The sequence below is a fragment of the Megascapheus bottae genome, chromosome 15 (assembly GCF_031878675.1).
Source record: "Megascapheus bottae isolate mThoBot1 chromosome 15, mThoBot2.hap1, whole genome shotgun sequence".
In the NCBI taxonomy this organism is placed as follows: domain Eukaryota; kingdom Metazoa; phylum Chordata; class Mammalia; order Rodentia; family Geomyidae; genus Megascapheus; species Megascapheus bottae.
This window is the reverse complement of record NC_143523.1, coordinates 55,331,273-55,353,571: the sequence shown is the minus strand read 5'-3', so window position 1 is coordinate 55,353,571 and position 22,299 is coordinate 55,331,273. Positions and strand designations below refer to the sequence as shown.

Below are 22,299 nucleotides of genomic sequence, written 5' to 3'. Positions count from 1 at the left end.
CAGGGGAGGGAGAGGGGGGCCGGACGAGGCCCACCGGGGTGGGCTGGCCCAGGCCACTTCCTCTCTTTGTTATTCTTGTGTTTGCTTTTCCTTCTGAGATTCAACTTGAAGACCACGTCACTGGCAATTGCGAGAGTGTATTACCAGGCTGAGCCCGAGCGGAACCAGTCCCAAGTCTGCTCTTGAAGCCAACATGCTCCTGACACTGCTGCTGGGCCTCGGGGGACCCCTGAGCTGGGGGCTGCTAGGGGCCTGGGCCCAGGCCCCTGGAACCAGATTCTCTCATCCACACAACCCCAGATCCTTTGGAGCTCCAGGGGCTGAGGCGGGGGATGCCAGCATGGTCCCCGCTGGACGGTAAGAAGGGCTTGGACTGTGGCCAAGATCATGGGGCATTTGAGTGTGAGCAGAGCATCGCCAGGCCTCACTTACTCATCTGTGGAATGGGCCAGATTAGCCACTAAGCTAGCTGTGTGGCTGAGCAAGGTCTCAGATGTCATTTGCGTCCTCCAGGGCCCAACCTGAGAGTGGCACGAAGAGCTTCTCATGTCTCATAGCAGGGGATGGAGTATGAGCATGGACAGGGAAAATGGGGGGCAGGGATGAACTGTGGGTACCATCTGACACCCAGCATGGGGGCTCGAGGGTTGTAGTTCTAGAGGTTTCCAGCTGGTGAGACTCTGGCTTCAGTTCTGAAAGCTGAGCCCCAGCAGGGCTGTTTAGACAGAGGCACTCCTCCAGCTGGGATTGTGGTGTGAGTGCCCAGAAGTCTGGCTGGGATGTCCAAGAGGACCCCTTGCTCCTTGGAAGCCATGGCATCTGGGGGGACAGTGCCCCAGGACCCCTCTAGAAATGGCCAAGATAGTCTTTCAGTGGGGACCTGGGCACTGTTTTCCACCATTTAATTCAGGTGGGGTCAGGAACCCTGCCTACTCTGTGGATAGGTTACTGGAGTGCAGGTTCTCTTCCCGGGGTCTCAAGCAGCCCTGGGGTCACACCCCATCATCGGAGCAGCAGGTGCCACGCTGAGTCAGCCTCCAGATCGGCATCTTGCCAAGTGTTCACTGTGTGAATCTCCTCCCTAGCCCTATTCACAGAGGACTCGGGGGTTTGGGGGACTGGAGAAGGCTTCAGGTGGTAGGGCCTCTGACGATGAGCAAAAGCATCAAATACTGAGTTTGAGTCCACATCTTAGGGGAAAATCAAAAAGGTTTAGAGAGCTGAGCAAAGCTGGGGCCGGCTCTGAGGCTGTGTGAGTTCACCAGCAGCCCTCTGAAAGAAGCATTTAGATATGGAGAGAACTGACCCAGGCTCACCAGCACTCTCCTCACTGCGGCCATGACGAGGACTACCTTGGGATCCAGGAAGCATCTATCTGGGCGAGGCTTTCAGTGCTCCCTCATGAATGCCCCTTTCCTGGGCTCTGTCCCACCCCCTTCCGCTCCTCTTTCTCCTTCTCCTTTTCCTATGCCAGTGCTGTGATTTGGACTCAGGTCCTGGACACTGTCCTTGGACATTTTTTGCCTAAGGCTAGCACTCTGCCACTTGAGCCACTGCCACTTCCGCATTTTTCTGTGTATGTGGTTTCAGGGAATGGAACCAAGGGATTTTGCATGCTACCACTAGGCCACGCTCCCAACCCCTCCTTTCCCTTTTTTTTCTCAAGGCTAGTGCCCTACCATTTGAGACACAGGCCCCCTTCTGATTTTTTGGTGGCTAATTGAAGATAAGAGTCTCATGGACTTTCCTGTCTTGGCTGGCTTCAAACTGTGATCCTCAGATCTCAGCCTCCTGAGTAGCTAAGATTACAGGTGTGAGTCACCAGGCATCTGGAGTTTGAGGGGACCAGGCAGAGAGGACAGGAGGAAGGATCCTTGCTCCTGTGTCTCCCTCCCCCCTCGGCTCTGGAGATAAACTGGATTTTCTCTTAGCCCCAGGAACCTAGGGTTTCCCTACCTTTCCCTGGGTGATCTCCGTGGGTTAAGATCTGTCCACGTGCACCCTTGCCCCAGGAATCCCCAGACATTCAAAGCCTGGAACCCCTGCCTACAAGGGTCTCTTTCCCACAGCTCCAGAAACTGCGGAGCATCCCACAGGCCAAACCCACAATGTCAAAGCATCCGGAGGGACTGCTGAGAAAGGAAGGAAACACTGCCGTTTCCTGGGCTGATAACTTCCCGTGCTCCTTGAGTTGGAGAGGCGGAAATGCTGCTCAAGCTCTTCCAGCCACAGCAGAAGGGGGTGGGGATGGGCCAGGGTACCTAACAAGACCTCAGCCAGGCCTCCTCCATGAATTTGCCCTCCACACTTATAGCCACTGCTCCAGAGGCAGGGCAGTCCTGGGTACAGACCTGGATATGAGCCATTGGAAGCATAAACTTGAACAAAACACTGTGTTAGCCGGGTGCGGTGGCTCATACCTGTAATCCTAGCACAAAAGGGCCTGAGACTCTTATCTCTAATTAACCTCTAGAAAACAGAAAGGGGGGCTTGGTTCAAGGGTAGGGTGGTAGCCTTGAGCTGAAGAGCTCAGGGACAGTGCCCAGGCCAGAGTTCAAGTCTCATGACCCACAAGAAACAAACCAACAAACAAAACCAAGGTGCTAGAAACCAGGAATATTTGGACTCATAGATAGGAAACTGAGTCTCAGCAAGATGTCCCAGCTCCCATGTCGTTATTGACAGCTCAGTGTGGGCGGGGAGGTCATATATTTGATATTGTTCCCAGTCATCAACGCCAGGCTTATTTTATGTTTTTATTTATTTTTTATTTGTATTTTTTTTGTCATGTGTAGGGTTTGAACTTAGGGCCTGGGTGCTGTCCCTGAGCCTCTTTGCACTCAAGGGTAGTGTTCTATCACTTAAGCCACAGAACCACTTCCAGGTTTTGAGTGGTTAATTGAAGATAAGAGTCTCACAGGGACTGGCTTCAAACCATGATCCTCAGATCTCAGCCTCCTGAGATGCTAGGATTACAAATGTGAGTCACTGGCACCCAGCCTTTAAAACATTTTTTTTTGTGCCAGGACGAGGGCCTGGCAATGTCCCTTAGCTATTTTTTATTCAAGGCTGGTGCACTATCAATTAAGCCACAGCTCAACTTTTAGCTTTATGCTGGTTACAGATAAGAGTCTGTTGGGGGCTGGGAGTTTTGCCTAGTGGTTAAAGTGCTTGCCTAGCATGCATGAAGACCCGGGTTCGATTCCTTGGTACCACATATAGAAAAAAGCCGGAAGTGGTGCTGAGGCTCAAGTGGTACAGCTCTAGCCTTGAGAAAGTCCAAGGACAGTGCTCAGGCCCTGAGCTCAAGCCCAGGACTGGCAAAAAAAAAAAAAAAAAAAAAGAGTCTATTGGATCTGGCTGCCCAGGCTGGCTTCAAACTGTGATCCTCAGATCTCAGCCTCAGGAGAATGTGGGATTACGGATGTGAGCCAGCAGTCCCAGCCAGGCTTGTTTTTCGTGGGAAGGAGTGTTAGGGATGTTTGCTTCAAGGAGCCTGACAGTCAGAGGCATCCAGCATATTGCTAGAGGTCATACAGAAACAGGGTAAAGCTCAGGCCATGATGTTTGGGCCATGCTGTCCTCCTGTACTTATTTTTGTCCCTGGAGGTGGGGCCCTGAGTATCCTTAGAGAAGAGCAGAGGCCACAGGAGCCTCCCCACATTCGGGGAAGCCCGGATCTGGGCTGGCCACAAAGTAAGCCTCAGGTTTCTTTGCCAAGTTCCCTCAGGCTCAGGGGCAAACATTTTATGAGTGTGCTTGCTCTGGAAGCAGGCCTCAGATAGCCCAGCTGCTATGACGACCCCCCTCCACACCACCCCAGGAAGAGCTGAGGCCCTGCCCAAGGCAGATTTATTGACTGGCTGAGAGGCACTTAAGGGCTCTGGCCAATCGGTAGCAAATGATGTATCTTGCAGAAAGCTCGGGCTGACAGGCTGCTCCCTGCTAGAGCCTCACTTCGCTTTCCCCTCTGTTCTGTACATCCCCTAGGAAATGGCTTCTCCACAGTTCCAGAAGAGTGGGGGTGGGGTGGGGGGCTACTTTGTGTTCAAGGCCACTCAATGTGTTGGAGAAAGGGGTCATCAGCCCCTCTTGTCTGGGTCAGGTCCTGCCTGGGTACCCGACACTCATTCCATGCTGGCACCTGTCCCCTTTTGAGAAGATGGGGTGCCCAGAAGCCCCCTCCCCAAGATAAAAAAACAAAAGAAGGAGCAGCATGAGACAATAGAAAGTTTTAGCGTGTGGGGCCTGAGGCACGAGTGCTGGGAACTGGCCAGGAGTTGCCAGGCACTGTAGGAAACCAAAGCAAAGGTCAGGAATGTTCCCAGAGCTTCTGGGCCAGCTGCCTGTTCTGGGCCAAGGAAGGAGCTGTCAAGGGGTGTGGGAGGGGGTGTGGACAGAGGAGTGATGGCTGCAAAAGGTCAAGGTTTGGGCAGTTGAGAAGAGAAAGTTCCCGGGCAGGAAGGCTGGGCGGCACTTACTGTTTCCAGTTCTAGGGCCTGAAGGTGGAAAGTCTTGGTCAGTCCTGGCAGGTTGCATCAGGCCCACTTGGCTGAGGCCAGTAGTGTGTGAACAATGGTGCTTGCTTTGGTAGCTGTTTGCATGGGTGATTTCCACATGGGTGTCCTGTGTGTCGTGGGGATATCTAGCAACGCTCGTCGCCTGTGGGCATAGCCACCACCACACACCCATAACACCCTCATGAGAAGACATACGTGCCATCAGACATTGTACCGGGGAATGTATGTTCTACCAGAAGTTCAGAAAGACATTTTCTAAGGGCCAAGTTCATGTTACAGGATTTTTTTTTTTTTGGCCAATCCTTGAGCTTGAACTCAGGACCTGGGCACTGTTCTTGAGCTTTCTCAAGGCGAGGGTTCTGCCACTTGAGCCACAGCACCACTGTCAGCTTTTTCTGTGTATGTGGCACAAAGGAATCGAAACCAGGGTTTCATGCACACTAGGCAAGCACTCTACCACGAGGTGATGCCCCGGCCACTTCAGGAATTTTCATGGAGCCCACAGCTGGTGTCTCTTGCAGATAGACATCTTACCCTCAGCTCTTGAGGTCCAGGCTTAGAAAGTCAGTTTATTGCTTCAGCCCTGAGTGAACCAGCCTTCCTTCCTCCCTCCCTTCTTTCCTTCTTTCCTCCCTTCCTCCGTCCCTTCTTCCTCTTCCTTCTCCCTTACCTTCCTTTCTTTCTCTTTTAGTGGTACTGGGACTTGAACTCAGAGTCTAGCTTGCACTCTACCACTAGAGCTATATGCCCAGTGCTTTTTTTACTTTTGCTTATTTTTCAGATAGACTTCCCTATTTTATTGCCTGAAGCAGGCCTCAAATCAAGATCCTGCTTCCTGCGGTCTCCTGGGTAGCCAGGCCCACAGATGAATGCCACCAGGCCCAGCTTATTGGTTGAGATGGTCTCAATAACCTTTGCCCAGATTGACCTCAAAAGTTTTTCTTCCTGATCTCTACTCTGGTTCAGCTAGGATTACAGGCATATCAGAGCTGCTGCTGCTGCTGCTTCTGCTTCTTCTTCTTCTTCTTCTTCTTCTTCTGCTTCTGCTGCTTCTTCTTCTTCTTCTTCTTCTTCTTCTTCTTCTTCTTCTTCTTCTTCTCCTTCTCCTTCTCCTCCTCCTCCTCCTCCTCCTCCTCCTCCTCCTCCTCCTCCTCCTCCTCTTCCTCCTCCTCCTTCTCCTTCTCCTTCTCCTTTTTTTTTTAATGCAGTAACTTCTCTTATCAATCTGGGGAATCTGAGTTCACATTTGTGAAGAGTTTTCTTCTCTCTATAGCGTCTTGATTGTCTTCACACAGGTATTTCTACCCTTTGCCCATCTTGCCTTCCCTCTGTTTTTGTCTTTTTCCTAGTTTCTTTCAGTCATGGGGGGTTGAACTCATGGCTCAAAGAGTCTTGACATGTGCTCCACCACCCACCTGTGCCTTTGTTGTGTGTTCTGGTCCTGGGGCTTGAACTCAGGGCCTGGGCACTGTCCCTGACCTTTTGTGCTTAAAGCTAGCGTTATATCAATTGAGTCACAGCTCTACTTCCATCTTATTGGTGATTAATTGGAGATAAGAGTCTCACTGACTTTGCTGCTCAATCTGGCTTTGAACTGCGATCCTTAGGTCTCAGCCTCCTGAGTAGCTAGGATTACAGGCATGAACCACCTTCCTCAGAGGTGACCCTTGACCATCTGCTCTCTGATGAGTAGAATGAGAAGCTGAATGGAAACGGAGGTGTATGAACATGACTGGTTACAGGATACTCTGGCCAGGCTGCTTTACTGAGGGAGAGGGGCTCCCCTGATGTCAGCATCTTTCCTTCAAAGCTTTTGGGGGCTGGGGCTGCTGTCCAGGGAGGAGTTATAGTCTCTCTCTCTCTCTCTCTCTCTCTCTCTCTCTCTCTCTCTCTCTCTCTCTCTCTCTCTCGCTCTCGCTCTCTCTCGCTCTCTCTCTCTCTCGCTCTCTCTCTCTCTCTCTCTCCCAGACATGGGGAGGCTTCAACTCAGGGCCTGAGCACTATCCTTAGGCTTTCTCAAGGCCAGTGCTCTACCGCTTGAGCCAAGCATCACTTCCAGCCTTTTCTATGTATATGATACCAAGGAATCGAACCCAGGGCTTCACACATCGTAGGCAAGCACTCTACTACTAGGCCATGCTCCCGCCTCCAGAGTCACAGACTCTTACTGAGTGTGGTGAGGTCACTTGATGGGAATTATGGATCCTCAGTGAATATGACAAGGTCACCTGATGACCTTCCATCCTTCCTCTTGTCCCCCCAGCATCTTTCATAACAACCACCTCAGTCGCCAATAGCTTTTAATCACCAACACTTCTGAACATTGCCTTTTAATATCTCACGGGTGTGATCCTGTCTCCCACCACACCCCCCCCCCCATCCCTTGGATCAACAACTACGCCTTGAACCCCTGCCTCTTACCCACTTCCTTCCTTTGAGTGTCCAGGAACCAGGACGGCTCTTTCATGGTATTTTCTTGCTTGGAACCTCTCTGGGACTTCCCAGGGCTTCAGTAAATGGCCCGGCTCCATCACCAGCGCCACCCCTCCTCATCCACCCATCTCCCTCTGCAGCTCCTGGCCACATGGCAACTCTGGCCTGCTTCCTGCTGCCTCTTCTGATCTGCCTGTAAGACTCAGCCCATGAAATGAATGCACCATCTATCTGGCAAATATCATGTAACCCTTCTATTAATTACAATAAAAATATATGAAAAAAAAAAGACTCAGCCCATGAGCCAGGCACTGCTGCACTAGCCTGTAATTCTAGCTACTCATGAGTCTGGGGTCTGAGAGTTGAAGCCAGCTCAGCCCAAACAGCAAAGTCTGGGAGACTGGGTACTTTCCAATTCACTAGCCAAAAAAAAAATGCCAGAAATAGAGGAGTGTTTAAGTGGTAGAACACCAGCGTGCGGGGGAAGGGGCAGGGGAAGCCCAGCTAGAGTTCAAGGCCCTGAATTCAAGCCCCAGTACTAGCCCTTGTATATACACATGTACACAAACACCCCCCCCCACACACACACACACAGCCTGTGTCCTCCTGCGACCCACCACAGGTCCTGATCCCATCACTCCATTCTGTGTACCTTTGCAGAGTCACTGCGTATACCTAGTTCTGGTCCCGCCCCGGGGAGGTGGAGCTTATTACCGCTGGGGTCTGGAGGGCTGCGCTCTGACATTTAACAACACTGTCCTCTTCCTTCTGGTCCTCTTCCCTGGAGGCCTCTGGAAAGTTCATTTCTCTCTGTGTGTGTGTGTGTGTGTGTGTGTGTGTGTGTCCCTGGTACTTGAACTCAGCCGTCTGGACACTGTTCCTAAGCTTTTTTCTTTTCTATTTCTTTTTTCTTTTGGCTCAATGCTAGCATTCTATTACTTGAGCCATAGCTCCATTTCCAGCCTTTTTTTTTGCTGGTTCATTGTAGATCTGAGTCTTGCAGACCTTCCTGCCTGGGCTGGCTTTGAACTGTGATCTTGAGATCTCAGCCTCCTGAGCTGCTGGGATTATAGATGGGAACCACTAGCATGGAGCTGGAATGCTCATTTCTACTCTGATGGGACATGGCCACGCAGCCGGAGCCCTGGCTGTGCTGGGAGGAAGGTGTGAGAGTTGGGAAGCCGCCAGGGCAGCCAAGAGGGGCATATTGCAGCATCTGAGGGTACTTGTCTGAGTCACTGGGTACTCAACACCCACTTAAAAGGAAGCATCACCACCCGGTCTGTTAAATGGGAAGTGGAAACTCCCTAAGGGCCTCGCTCAAGACCACAGTCAGAAGGCGGAAAGCGTTACGCCCAGGACTCTCCTGTTCCAGGCGCTCAGGCTGCCTCCCTGGCACCAGGGAACAATGAGGAGGGGCTCTTTAGGCTGTGTGGGTATTAACTTTTTACTTGTTTGATTTTTGGGGGGAGGAGGCCATTCTGGGGCTTGAACTCAGGGTCTGGGCACTGACCCATTAGCTCTTTGCTCAAGGCAACTGTTCTACCATTTGAACCACAACTCCATTTTCAGCTTTTTAGTGGTTAACCGGAAAGAAGTCTTATGGACTTGCCTGTTCAGGCTGGTTTTGAATCTTCATCCCCAAATCTCAGCACCCTGAGTAGCTAGGATTATAGCCACTGATGCCTAGCTGTATGGGTAATTTGTATGGGAGGGCTCCTCTCCCCCTCTGTGCTGGCTCTGGGGAAGGTTTCAGGAAAGCAGCAGGTGGGTCAGGTTCCTCAACAGCCAGGTCTGTGGAGAGAGAGCTCTGAGCCCAGGGATAAATAGTGCCATGGCTTCTACTCAGGCTAATGGATTCCACCCAGCACTGGGTGGGGCAGAGGCTGGTACCCACACCAGCAAACCCCATGGGCTTCTGGGGAAAGCCGCTGGCAGTGGCTCAGCTCTGTCCTCTGTTTGTTTGTTTGTTTTTTCCAGGAACTGGTGTGCATACCAGAAGTCCAGGCTGGTCACCTTCATAGCTGCTTGCAAAACAGAGAAATTCTTCATCCATTCGCAGCAGCCATGTCCACAGGGGGCTCTGGACTGTCAGGGCACCAAAGTCCTGTGAGTGGGCTGGGGTGGGCTATCCACTCAGGCTTTGTGGGGTCACCCTGGAGTCACTAAGTCCCCTTCCTCTACCCAGGTACCGAGTGGCCCACAAGCCTGTATACCAAGTCAAGCAGAAGGTACTGACCTCCACGGCCTGGAGGTGCTGCCCTGGCTTCCAAGGTCCTGATTGCCAGCAGCATGGTAGGGATCCTGGAAGCCCCTCCCCTTGACCTCTGACCCCTGAGGTCATGCCCTTCATCTCCCCTCTGGGGTCAACATCTAATCTTTCCTTCTACAGATCCCACAATGACCCCTGTGCCTACAGAGCCAAGTGATGGCCTCCACGAGCCTTGGGACCAGCTGACCGACATGGAACTTGGTGTGTGGCTTTCCTGGAAAGGTGTGGGAGGGGCAGGCCGCATGAGCCTGGTCCTTTGTCCTCTGATTGATAGGCAATGACATTTTAGGAAGATCTTGCCACTAGAAGCAGCAACAGCCAGGGACTCTTTTGGCTGCTCTACCATCCCTGCACGGGCCAGGTTTCCCCAACTGTCTGTCTGAGGCTGAGCACACAGGCCTTTTCCTTGAGTCCATTTTCTGACAAGGACTAATTTGACCCCTAACCCACATAAAGCTCCCAGGCCTGTAAGAAGTCTTTCATCTACTGGGGCATTTTTGTTCTTGGAATCATCACAGGAGAATCACCGAGAGACAATAATTGAGCCCACAGCTAGGATGGGGAAATGAGTTTTGTTGTTGTTGGTGGTGGTGGCAGTGGACTTGAACCAAGATCCTCAGATCTCAGCCTCCTGAGTAGCTAGGATTATAGGCATGAGCCACTGTGTTCAGCAGGAAATGAATTTCTATCATAAGATAAAACTTCTATTTCACAAAGGCTACCACTTATGAAGTCGTAGTTTCAGAAGAAAATGTGCTGTGATCAATTAGTCATGTCTGCCAATGATATGGGAGGGAGGGTAACAGCACAGAGGCCTTGTCTGTACCCTGCTGGGGCTGAGGCATCTGAGCTCCAGCTCGGAGGGTGTCAGCCTATACCTCCCCTGCCCTTGGCTTCCAGATCATCTCTGCCCCCAGTACATGCTCAGACCTGGCGAGCTGGCCTTCAATATCTCTATGTCTGGTGTATCTTCAGGTCACCCTGCCTTGGAGCTCAGTGGAGTGGAGGTGCAGCAGAAACAACAGGAGCATCTGCTGGGAGACCTCCAGAATGACATCCACCAGGCCGCAGATGGCCTCCCAGGCCTGTGGAATGCCCTGGTCAGTAACCTCACTGCGTCCACAATGGAGACAAATCAAACCGAGTCTGGTGAGTAGTGGATTCTGGTGGACGCCCCAGACCCTGGTGGTCCTTGCTCCCTCAGTTGGGAAGGGGCGTCCAGGACCATGGGCATGCGTGAACATGGTGTCTGTTGCAGAGTTTCTGGGTAGGCCTTCGGAGCACACATTGCCCTCCCATGTGGACAGCTTCCTAGAAACACACCTCAGCCCCATCTGGAGGAGTTTCAACGAGAGCCTGCACAGCCTCTCCCAGGCTGTGAGAAATCTATCTCTTGATGTGGAAGCCAATCGGCAGGCCATTGAGAGAGTCCAGGAGGATATGGTGGCCAGGGCCGACTTCCAGGAGCTTGGGGCCAAGTTTGAGACGAAGGTACAGGAGAACAGCCGGAGAGTGGGCCAGCTGGAGGAAGACGTGGCCGAGCGTCTACACACTCAGCATCGGTCCCTGCACCATGCCCTGTCTGAGGTTCAGGCTGAAGTGGACACCAAGTTAAAGCGGCTGATCAAAGCTCAGGAGATCCCTGGAACGAATGCCAGCCTGGTGACGGCATCCACAGGGGCAGTGGCGAGATCTGAGCCCGACAGCCTGCAGGCCAGGCTGAGCCAACTGCAGAGGAACCTGTCTGCCCTGCACATGGCCACCAGCCGCCGAGAGGAAGAGCTGGAGGAGACGCTGAGGGACATGAGGGCCACGCTGGCCCGGCACATGGACGAGATCAAGGAGCTGTACTCGGAATCGGATGAAACATTTGACCAGATCAGCAAGGTGGAGCGGCAGGTGCAGGAGCTGCAGGTGAATCACACTGGACTGCGGGAACTCAGGGTGATCCTGATGGAGAAGTCTCTGATCATGGAGGAGAACAAGGAGGAGATGGAGCGGCAGCTCCTAGAGCTCAACCTCACCCTCCAGCACCTGCAAGGTGGCCATGCCGACCTCATCAAGTACGTCAAGGACTGTAACTGCCAGAAACTCTACTACGACCTGGACGCCATCCGAGAAGGCCAGAAGGACGCCACGCGTGCCTTGGAGGAGACTCAGGTGAGCCTGGATGAGCTGGACAGCTCCTCCCTGCAGGCCCTCAGGAGCACAGTGGACTCCTTGTCACTGGCGATGGACTCCCACCAAGAAGAGGGCCAGTGGGCCCGGGCGGAGAGAGCCAGGATCCGGAGCCAGCTGCAGGCGCTGGAGCAGGCCGTGGGAGTGCTGAAGGCATTTGCAAATGACACTCGCCTTGAGATGCGACAGTTGCACAGCTCCTTTGCCGCCCTGCTGGAGGACGCACTGCGGCACGAGGCTGTGCTGGCTTCGCTTTTTGGGGAGGAGGTGATGGAGAAGATGTCCGAGGAGGCGCCTGGTCCGCTGCCCCTGCGTTATGAGGAGATCCGCCACGCCCTGCAGGATGCTGCCAGTGGGCTGCAGGAGCAGGCGCTCGGCTGGGATGAGCTGGCTGCCCGCGTGACTGCCCTGGAGCAGGTCGTGGATGGGCAAGTAGAGCCAGCAAGGATGGCAGAGCATCTGGAGCCCAGCCACGACGCAGGGTTAGAGGAGGCCGGAGCAGTCCTGGCAGGGCTGGAGCAGGAGGTGCAGCGCCTGCGCTCTGATGTCAAGCTCCTCGGGCGGTGCTGCGAAGCCTCTTGGGTTTCCTCCAGCAATGGCTCCCTGGACGCCCTTCACAGTGCACTCTCGGCCACTCAGAAAGGCCTGGAGAGGCACCAGAACCTCTTCCACAGCCTTTTTGGGAATGTCCAAGCCCTGGTAGCAGCCAACGTCAGTCTAGACCTGGAGAAACTGCAGGCCATGATGAGCAGGAAAGGGAAGAAGCGGCAGAAAGGTCTGGAAGCTTCTAGAAAAAGGGACAAAAAGCAAGCAGAATCTTTGACAGATGTCCATTCCTTAGGGCTGGATCAAGGAGGCCTGAATGCAGAGCTCCGGGCGGCAGGTGAGTGGCTGGGTCGGGATGACTGAGCGAGTGTAAGGGGCTAGGGCTGTCCCCGTGACTCTCATTTTCAGGGCTATCCCTGGATTTTAGGGAGGCAGAAGTCACAAGATTTAGCAAGAGAACTGAGCACTGTTGCCCACCTGTGATCCTAGTTACTCAGGAGGCTGAGATCTGAGGATCACATTTTGAAGTCTGCCTGCACAGCCAAGTCCATGAGACTCTTATCTCCAGTTAGCCAACAAAAAGTCAGAAGAGGTGTGGCTCAAGTGATACAGCAACTTTGAACTAAAAAGAAGCTAAGCAGGGCTGGGAGTTTGAGCTAGTGGTAGAGTGCTTGCCTCATATGCACGAAGGCCTGGATTTGATTCCTTGGTACCTCATATATAGAAAAAAGCCAGAAGTGGTGCTGAGGCTCAAGTGGTAGAGCTCTAGCCTTGAGAAAGTCCAAGGACAGTGCTCAGGCCCTGAGCTCAAGCCCAGGACTGGGGAAAAAAAAGCTAAGCAAAGCCAGGTGCTTGTAGCTCATGCCTAAAATCCTAGCTATTCAGGAGGCTAAGGTCTGAGGATCATGGTTCAAAGCCAGCCTGGGAAAGAGTCTGTAAGCCTCTTATGTCCGATTAACTAGCAAAAAGCTGGCAGTGGAGGTGTGGCTCAAGTGGCAGAGCTGTAGCTTTGAGCATGAAAGCTTAGCAACAATGCTCAAGTTCTAAGTTCAAGCCCCATAACAACAATAACAACAACAAAAAGCCAGACGCAGTGGCTTACCCCTGTAATTCTAGCTCCTCAGGAGGCTGAGATCTGAGGACTGAGGTTCAAATCCAGCCTAGGCACTAAAGACTGTGAGACTCTTATCTCTCCTAATAATCACTAGAAATTGGAAGTCGTGCTGTGGCTCAAGGGGTAGGGCGATAGCCTTGAGCTGAAGAGCTTAGGGACAGCGCCTAGGCCGAGTTCAAGCCCCACAACCAATAACGAAACAAAAACAAAAGAAGAAGAAAGAAAGAAAGACAGAAAAGCCGGTGTCTGGCTCATATCTATAATCCTAGTTACTCAGGAGGTTGAGATCTGAGGATCAAGGTTCAAAGCCAGCTCAGACACAAAAGGTCCTGAGACTCTTATCTCCAATTAACCTCAAGAAAACGGGAAGTGGGCTTGGCTCAAACGTAGGGTGATAGCCTTGAGCTGAAGAGCTCAAGTTCACACCCCATGACCGACAAAAACTGAATAAATACATGAAAGAAAGAAGGAATAGAGACAAAACATGATTGAAAAAAACCAAGTGAGAACATGAGGCCTTGAGTTCAAGTCCAAGGCCAGCAAATAAATAAATAATCAATGGTAGTGGCACAGACCCCGTGAGCTGGCAGAAGCACTTCCTGTTAGCTTCTGTACACCTTGCTGGCTGCCTGCTGCCCTAACTACAGAGCAGAGGAGAAGGAAGGCGCATCCTTAAATTCCTGCCTATCAGTTTTTCTCCCCATCTCCTGGCCCTGCACTCCAGGGGCTGAAAAAACCTGTCATGGTAACACCTCACAGTTGTTCTATCTTGCTATCTAGCTTCCGGTCTCCTGCAATGCCATTCCTGGGCTTTGTCATGTCATGATGAGTCATCACAGCTGCTTATCCATGCATTCATTCTCACTGCTTTCTTACCCAGTCAGTGAGCCATACACAAGGCTGTCTCTGAAGTGCTGGATCTTCTATTTAACAAGTGCACTGATGGTTGGCCAGGCCTAAGAGCTGACTTTGAGGTTGAAGCTATGTGAGGTCAGCCTTTCCATCTCTTCCCTTAATGCTGCTCTGGGCCTCAAGCAATTCTCTTCCTAGAAAGGTGACCTTGGGGCTGCGGGCTGCGTTATTGCCAGATGCAGGGCTGTGGACTAAGTAAGCTTGCTGGCACAATCTGGCAATACTACTGTGAGTCTTGTTGAAGGCCTCACCTGCCTGCCCAGGCCTTGTTGATGCTTCATGATGACCCAGGGGGCTGTGGGAGACAACGGAGAAGGAATAGGCTTTCCCAACACCCAGCAGTCTTTTTTATTTTCCGTGCTGTGACTTATGCAAATTCTCCATTTGCTGATGACTTTCAGAATTAAGCATCTGCTTCCACTGCAACATTTTGTTATTCAACAGTATGTGTCCTGGGTCAGGAGTTTGGCCTAGTGGTAGAGTGCTTGCTTAGCATGCATGAAGACCTGGGTTCAATTTCTCAGTACCACATACATAGAAAAAAGCCAGAAGTGGTACTGTGGCTCAAGTGGTAGAGCTCTAGCCTTGAGAAAAGACCAAGGACAGTGCTTAGGCCCTGAGTTCAAGGCCTAGGACTGGCAAAAAAAAAAAAAAAAAAAAGTATATGTCCTTTAAAATAGTCCCCTTATTTGTCTTGCAGGAAGGTTGTAGGGCGTGAATGTGTGCACTGCAAGGAGCGCAACTTGTTTGCCCCTTGCTTCTGCTTTCTAAAGCACAGGTTTGGCACACTGGCTGGGTATGATCGATCTCCCTTTAAGTCTAACTCCCAAGGACAGGCAGGGTGGAGAAGACTAAACACCCACAAAGGACAGACTTTCTTTAACAGGGCTAGCGCTCCATCTGCTGGGTGATATGAGAACTGCATCACCAGCATCCAGCTTTTTGCTTTAGTTCAACAATCTCATTATCAGAAAAATCTACACGAACCAGAGAAAAACAAAATTTTGGCATTCACAAGTCTGTTTACAGAGTCAGAACCAATGAGCCAGGCTCTCTCTCTCTCTCTGGGACTTAAAGTGACTAACTGCTTTTCCTTGAGGCCCTAATTCTATTATCTGAGAAACTGCACACTTAGCCTCAAGACCCCTCCCTCTGCTAGACGGAACTCACAAAAATTTTACCTTGATGGTGATCAAGTCAGTGTCAGGCCCCAGTCTCAAAGAGGACTCATTCTACTGGGCCCATGTTGTGACCTGTTTGGCCCCACAGCCTCTTCTCTCCATATACATGGCGCCTTCTTCTCTCTGTGCCTGTGGGAGACTGTCTTCCTTAGGCCAAGGGTAGCATTTCTGGAATTACCAGGGCCAGAAGAGCACTACAAAATCAGGAGACCAAAGGTCTGCTCCATGTTTAGTTATTGGTTGGCTGTGGGGCCTGCAGCAATAAACTAAGCCTGTCTGGGACTGTTTCCCCAGATGCAGTCCCAGGGTTCAGAGCAACATTTGGAAGTTTCATGTGGCTTCTAGACCTAGCTGGATGGATGGGTGCTCACTATGTAGGTTTCCCTGTGGTAGACAGGCTGATCTTGAACTCATAATACTCCTGCCTCAGAAAGAGAGCTGAGGTGATAGGTGTATGGCACCACATCCAGATCAAAGGGGCCTTTCTTTCCTTCTTTCTCTAAGGTTTGGTGCTCACCTCCAGTAGGAACCATCTTCTTCTTTTTTGTGGGTCATGGAGCTTGAACTTGGCCTGGGCGCTGTCCCTGAGCTCTTCAGCTCAAGCCTACCGTCCTATCCCTGGGCCTGGGCATTGTTCCTGAACTCTTCAGCTCAAGGCTACCCTTGCGCCAAGCCCCACTTCCTGTTTTTCTAGAGGTTAATTGGAGATAAGAGCCTCAGGTCCTTTTGTGCCTGGGCTTACTTGCCTCCTGAGTAGCTAGGATTACAGGTGTGAGCCACCATTCCCGGCTAGGAACCATCTCTGTAGGAACCATCTTCTCCACACCTCAGTTATTGCCCAAGGTGAACGTTGTTCCATGGAGGATCTGCAGATTCTCTTTACCCTGGCTGTCTGAAAGTGGTTGGGTTTGGTCTAGGCCTGTGGCCTCAGTGATGGAGATCTTAGCACTCACGAGGTCCTGGGTTCTATCCTTAGCACTGAAAAAGAAAATTCTTAGCAAGTAGCAAATGTCTGGGAGTTTGAAGTCTGGGTTCCCAGCCTGTCATTATTAGCAAGCCACATAGCCATTGGACAGCCAGGGACACTTAGGTCTTGAGAAAGTCCTCAGTAAAGGACTGAGAGTGTACTTTTGGGGAATGTACACTAGTCAACTACAAATTTTGACACTGCTTTTGGCTCTTTCTTCTCCCTACTTCCTGATCTACCACTTGGGTCATACTTCCATTCCTGGCTTTTTGCTGGTTAATTAGAGATCTCAGGGATTTTTTTTTTCCTGCCCAGGTGGCTTTGAACTTCAACCCTCGGATCTCAGCCTCCTAAATAGGCTTTCTAGTGGTTACAAGTGTGAGCCACCAACGGGGGCCTCAACTTCCATATTAATAGAGTGAGAAGAGCAGGTCTCTGCATTCAACTCCTCATTCATGGAGTAGATAATGGGCTCACTGAGTGATCTCCCCCCTCCCGCCCCCTGTGTTTCAGGCTCCCCCGTGGCCTTCTATGCCAGCTTTTCTGGAGGGACGGCAGCCCCGCAGACGGTGAGGTTCAACACCACAGCCCTCAACACTGGTGGCAGCTACTTCCCCGAGCATGGCTACTTCCAAGCCCCGGAGCGCGGTGTTTATCTTTTTGCAGTGAGCGTTGAATTTGGTCCTGGCCCAGGCATGGGACAACTGGTGTTTGGAGGTTATCATCGAACCCCAGTCTACAGCAGTGAGCAGATTGGGGGGAACACAGTTACCACCTTTTCTATGGCCGAGTTGCAAAAGGGTGAGAGGGTGTGGTTTGAATTGACCCAGGGCTCAGTAACCAAGAAAAGCCCGTCCAGTACCGCGTTTGCAGGCTTCCTGATATTCAAGACCTGAACTTTGCCCAGCTCTCATCAGATAGCGTGCACTTGCCTGCTGTCCTTTAGACTGGGGCTCTGCTCTGTGAGGGTGTGGAGAGCACCCAGTTCCAGCTCATTCCCCAGCTGGGGTGCCACACACCCTATCAGGACTCGAATATGGTTCTCTGGGCTGGGTTTGGCCTCCAAAACGAGTGAACTCGCTCAGACTCCACGTGTGCCTTCTCGCAGGTATGACCTGGACTCTGCCACACCTGAATGCTACAACTTCTTTGGCATTTTTGCTCCTCCTGTGGTTGGAAACATTGATAGACTATTTAAACCATTCTTTGGCTTCCTCCTCCTCTTCCTCTGAATTGTAGGTTAGAAAGTCGTTTTCCTGGAAGAATTGTTTAAAATAGAGGTGAGGGGCCAGGGGTAAACCTCATGCTGAGAACATGTGACACTCTCAGATCAATTGCCAGCAACAAATAAAAAAGAGGGAATGGATTAAGTGAAAACTGGGCACAGCCTGATCTCTGGTCACTAGATAGAGGCTCATTTGGTCTCTGTCGGTCAAGCACAGAATGAAGGCAGGCAGGCACTGGTGGCTCACACTGGTAATTCTAGCTACTCAGGAGGCTGAGCTATCTAAAGCCAGATTGGGCAGACAAACCCAAGAGAGTTGCATCTCCAGTTAAACAGCAAACAAAAAAGCCAGAAGTAGAGGTGTGGCTCAAATGGTAGAGCATTAGCCTTGAGCAAAATGCCACGTACAGGCACATGCACACACATATACACACTCTCACATACACACACTCACAATCACACACACACATGCACACACTCATACATGGAACAAAATCCTGCAGGAGCTTAGCAAGAGAAATGGAATTCATTATCTCTTTCAGTTTCAGTCATTCCTTGCCTTTAATCTGGATCAATAATTTTAATGTCATGTTTTGTTTTTGTCTCATTCAGGGTAAAGCTAAGACAGTATCTTATGAGCAGTGTTATTTGTGTGTGTTTGTGTTTTGGTCCTAGGGCTTGAACTCAGGGCTCAGGGCCTTGGTACTGTCTCTAAGTTTGTTTCTTTGTTCACGGCTAATGCTCTACCACTTGAGCCACAGCTCCATTCTGGCTTTTTTTGGTGGTTAATCAGGGAGTCAAGACTTTCCTGCATGGGGTTGTAAGCAGCCTGACTTTTGTTAATACCTCTAAGCATGGAGGGAACTGAGGGAGGAAGTAAGGGCTAATCTCTTTCCCAAATGATCAGCGTTGGAATAAAGCAATGCCTTTCCAACCTCTGCCTCATTTGCTTCTGGGGAGACAAAACATAGTTAAGTCCACAGGACTTTGGGGCCCATCTTATCCCAGCCCGTATTGGACTTGAACAAAGATAGCTGGTTCCACACAGTGTCCAGAGGCCGCTTCACTGAGCAATGACGTCAGTGCAGGGCCGTCATTATTCCTCCAATTGCAAGCAGGTGCTTTGCAACAAGTTTTCAGATTCTAGACCAAGCAGTTATCAGGAAATAAAGTGGGCTCAGGTGTCCAACAGTGCTTGAATACACTCTTGTCTATGAAGAAAACACACTGTACTGGGTGGGTGTCAGCAGGCCACATCTGTAGTCCTAGCTATTCAAGAGGCTGGGTCGCAGTTCAAAGCTAGCCTGGGCAGGAGAATTCATGACACTTATCTCCAATTGACCATTAAAGAGCTGAAAGTGGAACTGTGGTTCAAGGGGCAGAACGCTAACCTTGAATAAGAAAAGCTAGGCAAGAGAGTGAGGCCCTGAGTTCAAGCCCTTGTCCCTGCACAAAATTAAAAATAAATAAAAAATTTAGCTGGGTGCTGGTGGCTCATGCCTGTAATCCTAGCTACTCAGGAGGCTGAGATCCCGAGGCTTTGTGATTCAAAGCCAGCTTGAGCTCTTACCTCCAATTAACCACCAGAAAACCGGAAGTGGAACTATGGGTCAAGTGGTAGAGTGCTAATTTTGAGCTGAAGAGCTCAGGGACAGCACCCAAGCCCAGAGTTCAAACCCCGTGACTGACAAAAAAAAAAAAAAGAAAATTTAAAAACAAAGCATGGATTCAGTAAAGAGTTGCACTACTTGTGTTAACAAAACTCCCAGAACCATCTCATTGTTTTGTTAAAGTCATTAACTTCAATTACCCCTGCCTTCTCTCTTCACAATGTTTGCCACAAAAGCTTTGTGCACTCAACGTGCAAAGGTATATTAAAATGAAGTGGGTGCCAGGCACCCTGGTTGCTGATGATTTCATTTTGGGGTAACTCAGCTCTACTAAACTATATTTATCAGTAGTGTGTTAGACACATAATACTATTCCAGTATTCTACTATTTCAAGATCTTGACCACAGCTTTGAATCTCAAAAGCCACAATGCAGCTGTGGAACCAGGGTATATGAAGCCGGGTCATTTGCCCGGCAACGACTGAGTGTCCATGTGCCCCAGCAGAGTTGAGAAATCTATAGGACCTTTAGAATTTGGGTGTGTAGGTATGGGGTGTGTATTTGCATGCTGGGGCTTGAACACAGGGCCTAAGTGTTGTCCCAGAGCTTGAGCAATGGCTCTACTATCAGCTTTTCTTTTTTGAACTTGAAAGATTAATTTGGAGACCACCCCCCCCAAAAAAAAGCTCACAACTCACAGGATGGGAGCTTTTTTCACATCTCAACCCTCAGCTGGGGAGCCTGGATCCACCCAGGGCCATTTGGATTTTTTTCTTCTAATCACTTGGATATTTGTAACATCACTGGCTGTATAAAATGATCAACATTGGCAAATGGATGCCAGTCAACTGATGAAGAATGCCTGAGCAGCATACCTGTTCATCCCCTCAGGTAGCAAGTGACTACTGGCCAAGTATGAGGGCAGGATCCAAGTATTCTAAACTTGCTTTTTAGGAATGCAGTGGCTCAAGTGACAAGGGTGCCTTCCTGCCAAGCATGAGGCTCCATGTTCAAATCCCACCATTAGCTCCCCAAGATGACCAACAGCAAACACAACAGTATGACCAATGCTTACTTAGCTTTAGCGACTATCCTAAACAAATCCAGGTGCAGTGGCTCATGCCTGTAGGTCAAACTGCCAGAGGCTGGGATCAGGAAGATTCCAGTCTGAGGCACTCCTGAACAACAACAAAAAAGTAAGATCCCCGACATCATCATCATCATCATCGGACTGGGAGTTTGGCCTAGTGGTAGAGTGCTTGCCTAGCATGCATGAAGTCTGCGGTTTGATTCCTCAGTACCACATACACAGAAAAAGCTAGAAGTGCTGTGGCTCAAGTGGTAGGGCTCTAGCTTTGAGAAAGCCCAAGGACAATGCTTAAGCCCCAGGTCTGGCAAAAAAAAAAAAAAAAAAAAAAAGCCAGACTTAGTAGTATATGCCTGTCATCTTAGCCACTGGGGCAGTATAAATAGGATCAGGGCAGTGCAGGCAAAAAGTTAGACCCAATCTCAAAAGTAACCAAAGCAAAAGGGCTTCCAGCAAATGACACTGAAGTTTTGAACTCCCCAGGCTGGCTGGCCATATCCAACAGCCTGTACCCACCTGCCATGAATATGCTGCGCCCAGGACCAAAGGATGCGACCACACAGCCACTGTGTCAGACGTAGCTAATGCACTATCAGCCATAGCATTTCTCTAATTAAGATTTACTGAACCAATTAGCATGTGCCTGAAATTACCCACCTAGGCTAGGAAGAGCAAAAATGATTGTTTCCTAACCTCTGGTTTATTCATTCGAATGGCAATAATAGACCCTGAAATAGTCCCTTTTTCAACTGAGCAGACAGCATGACAGTTTCGGAAGAAAAAATAAACATACTTTATCCAGTTTTTACATATGGAAGGAAAGAGTATTTGATTAGTTGGAAATACTGGGGATGCTGTTTTTGTTATGCTGCATTGCTTTTTTTTTTAAAGAAAACATTTTTTTTCATATATTTTTAAATTGTAATTAATAGAAGGGTTACATTGTATTCACCAGATAGAAGGTGCATTACTTCACAAACATTGATACCCTTTCTCATGTCTTGGTCCCCATTTCCCTCCCCCCCATCCCCACCCCTCATCTTGTTTCCCCCCTTACCTATCCTATTTCAAATAACCAAATATGCATATATACAATATATCAGATAACAAGGTAAAATACTGTAACAATATGAGATAACCAAGGGACAGCAAAAGAGATGAGAAATAACATAGTACATTAAGGAAAACAATCACTCCTTATATGGCTTTTGTTTCTATATCCTGGAGGTCCTTTCATTTAGCGTCATACTATATGGCCTTATTTATCTAGGTTTTGAAAGGTAATTTACATTAATCACAAGAGCCCTTTTAATAATTTTACTTACTTTCATATTATTTAGATGGTTTAAGCTATTCTTTAATAAAATAGATATAATTCTTAAGGGAGAAAAACAAAAGGAAAAGGAAAACAAAAAAGTATGTAATTTATATTAATCAAAAAAGGTTCTAATTCTCTGATAACTTTTACCATTTTTAAAAATACTATTTAGATCATTTTAGCCATCCTTTAATTACATAAATATAATTATTAAGAAAAACAAGATCTAGGCCAGGAGTTTGGCCTAGTGGTAGAGTGCTTGCCTAGCATGCAGGAAGAACCAGGTTCGATTCCTCGGTACCCCATACATAGCAAAAAGCCAGAAGTGGTGCTGAGGCTCAAGTGGTAGAGTGCTAGCCTTGAGAAAGTCCAAGGACAGTGCTCAAGCCCTGAGCCCAAGCCCAGGACTGGCAAAAAAAAAAAAAAAAAAAAAAAAAACCAAGATCTATTTGTTCTCTTATATTTTTTAACTAGAATCCCAGCTATTCCACTCCTTGGCATTTTTCCAAAAGGTTACAAACCAGGGTACAGTAAAACCACCAACACAACCATGTTCATTGCAGTACTATTCACTATAGCCAAGGAATGAAATCAGTCCAGATGCTCCTCAATGGACAAATGACTCAAGAAATTGTGATATATATGTATATGTATATGTAATGCAATTTTATTTATCCATTAAAAAGAATGATATTGTAACATTTGTAAAGAAATGGAAAGACCTGGAAAAATTATGGTAAGTGAAGTAAGTCAGGCCCAGAGAAAAAAGGATGCATGTTTTCCCTTATATGTATGCTGCACTGCTTTCTGAGATTTCATCTTTATAGTGCACAACAACTGGGGGTTCCTGTACCCAGTTTTCAAAATGGGGTGTCTGTGTGCATGTGCACACGTGTAGACTGGTATTGGGGCTTTTATTCAGGACCTTACTCTGGC

General features: G+C 49.5%; 1 protein-coding gene across 1 annotated transcript; it reads left to right on the top strand.

Annotated features, from left to right (window-relative positions):
• Window positions 1–122: 122 nt before the first annotated feature.
• Mmrn2 (multimerin 2) lies at window positions 123–20,180 on the top strand. Its single transcript, XM_090346729.1, has 7 exons — window positions 123–357; window positions 8,934–9,062; window positions 9,142–9,248; window positions 9,346–9,426; window positions 10,201–10,374; window positions 10,484–12,286; window positions 16,637–20,180. The coding sequence occupies exons 1-7, from the start codon at window positions 194–196 to the stop codon at window positions 17,017–17,019; spliced, it is 2,841 nt and encodes a 946-aa protein (XP_090202855.1). The 5' UTR covers window positions 123–193; the 3' UTR covers window positions 17,020–20,180.
• Window positions 20,181–22,299: the final 2,119 nt, after the last annotated feature.

Excerpts from the sequence above, each read along its gene's own strand:
- Mmrn2 (XM_090346729.1), top strand. The coding sequence starts at position 194 with ATGCTCCTGACACTGCTGCTGGGCCTCGGGGGACCCCTGAGCTGGGGG. Across the intron at positions 358-8,933 it reads AGCATGGTCCCCGCTGGACG|GAACTGGTGTGCATACCAGA; the intron begins GTAAGAAGGGCT and ends TGTTTTTTCCAG. Across the intron at positions 9,249-9,345 it reads TCCTGATTGCCAGCAGCATG|ATCCCACAATGACCCCTGTG; the intron begins GTAGGGATCCTG and ends TTCCTTCTACAG.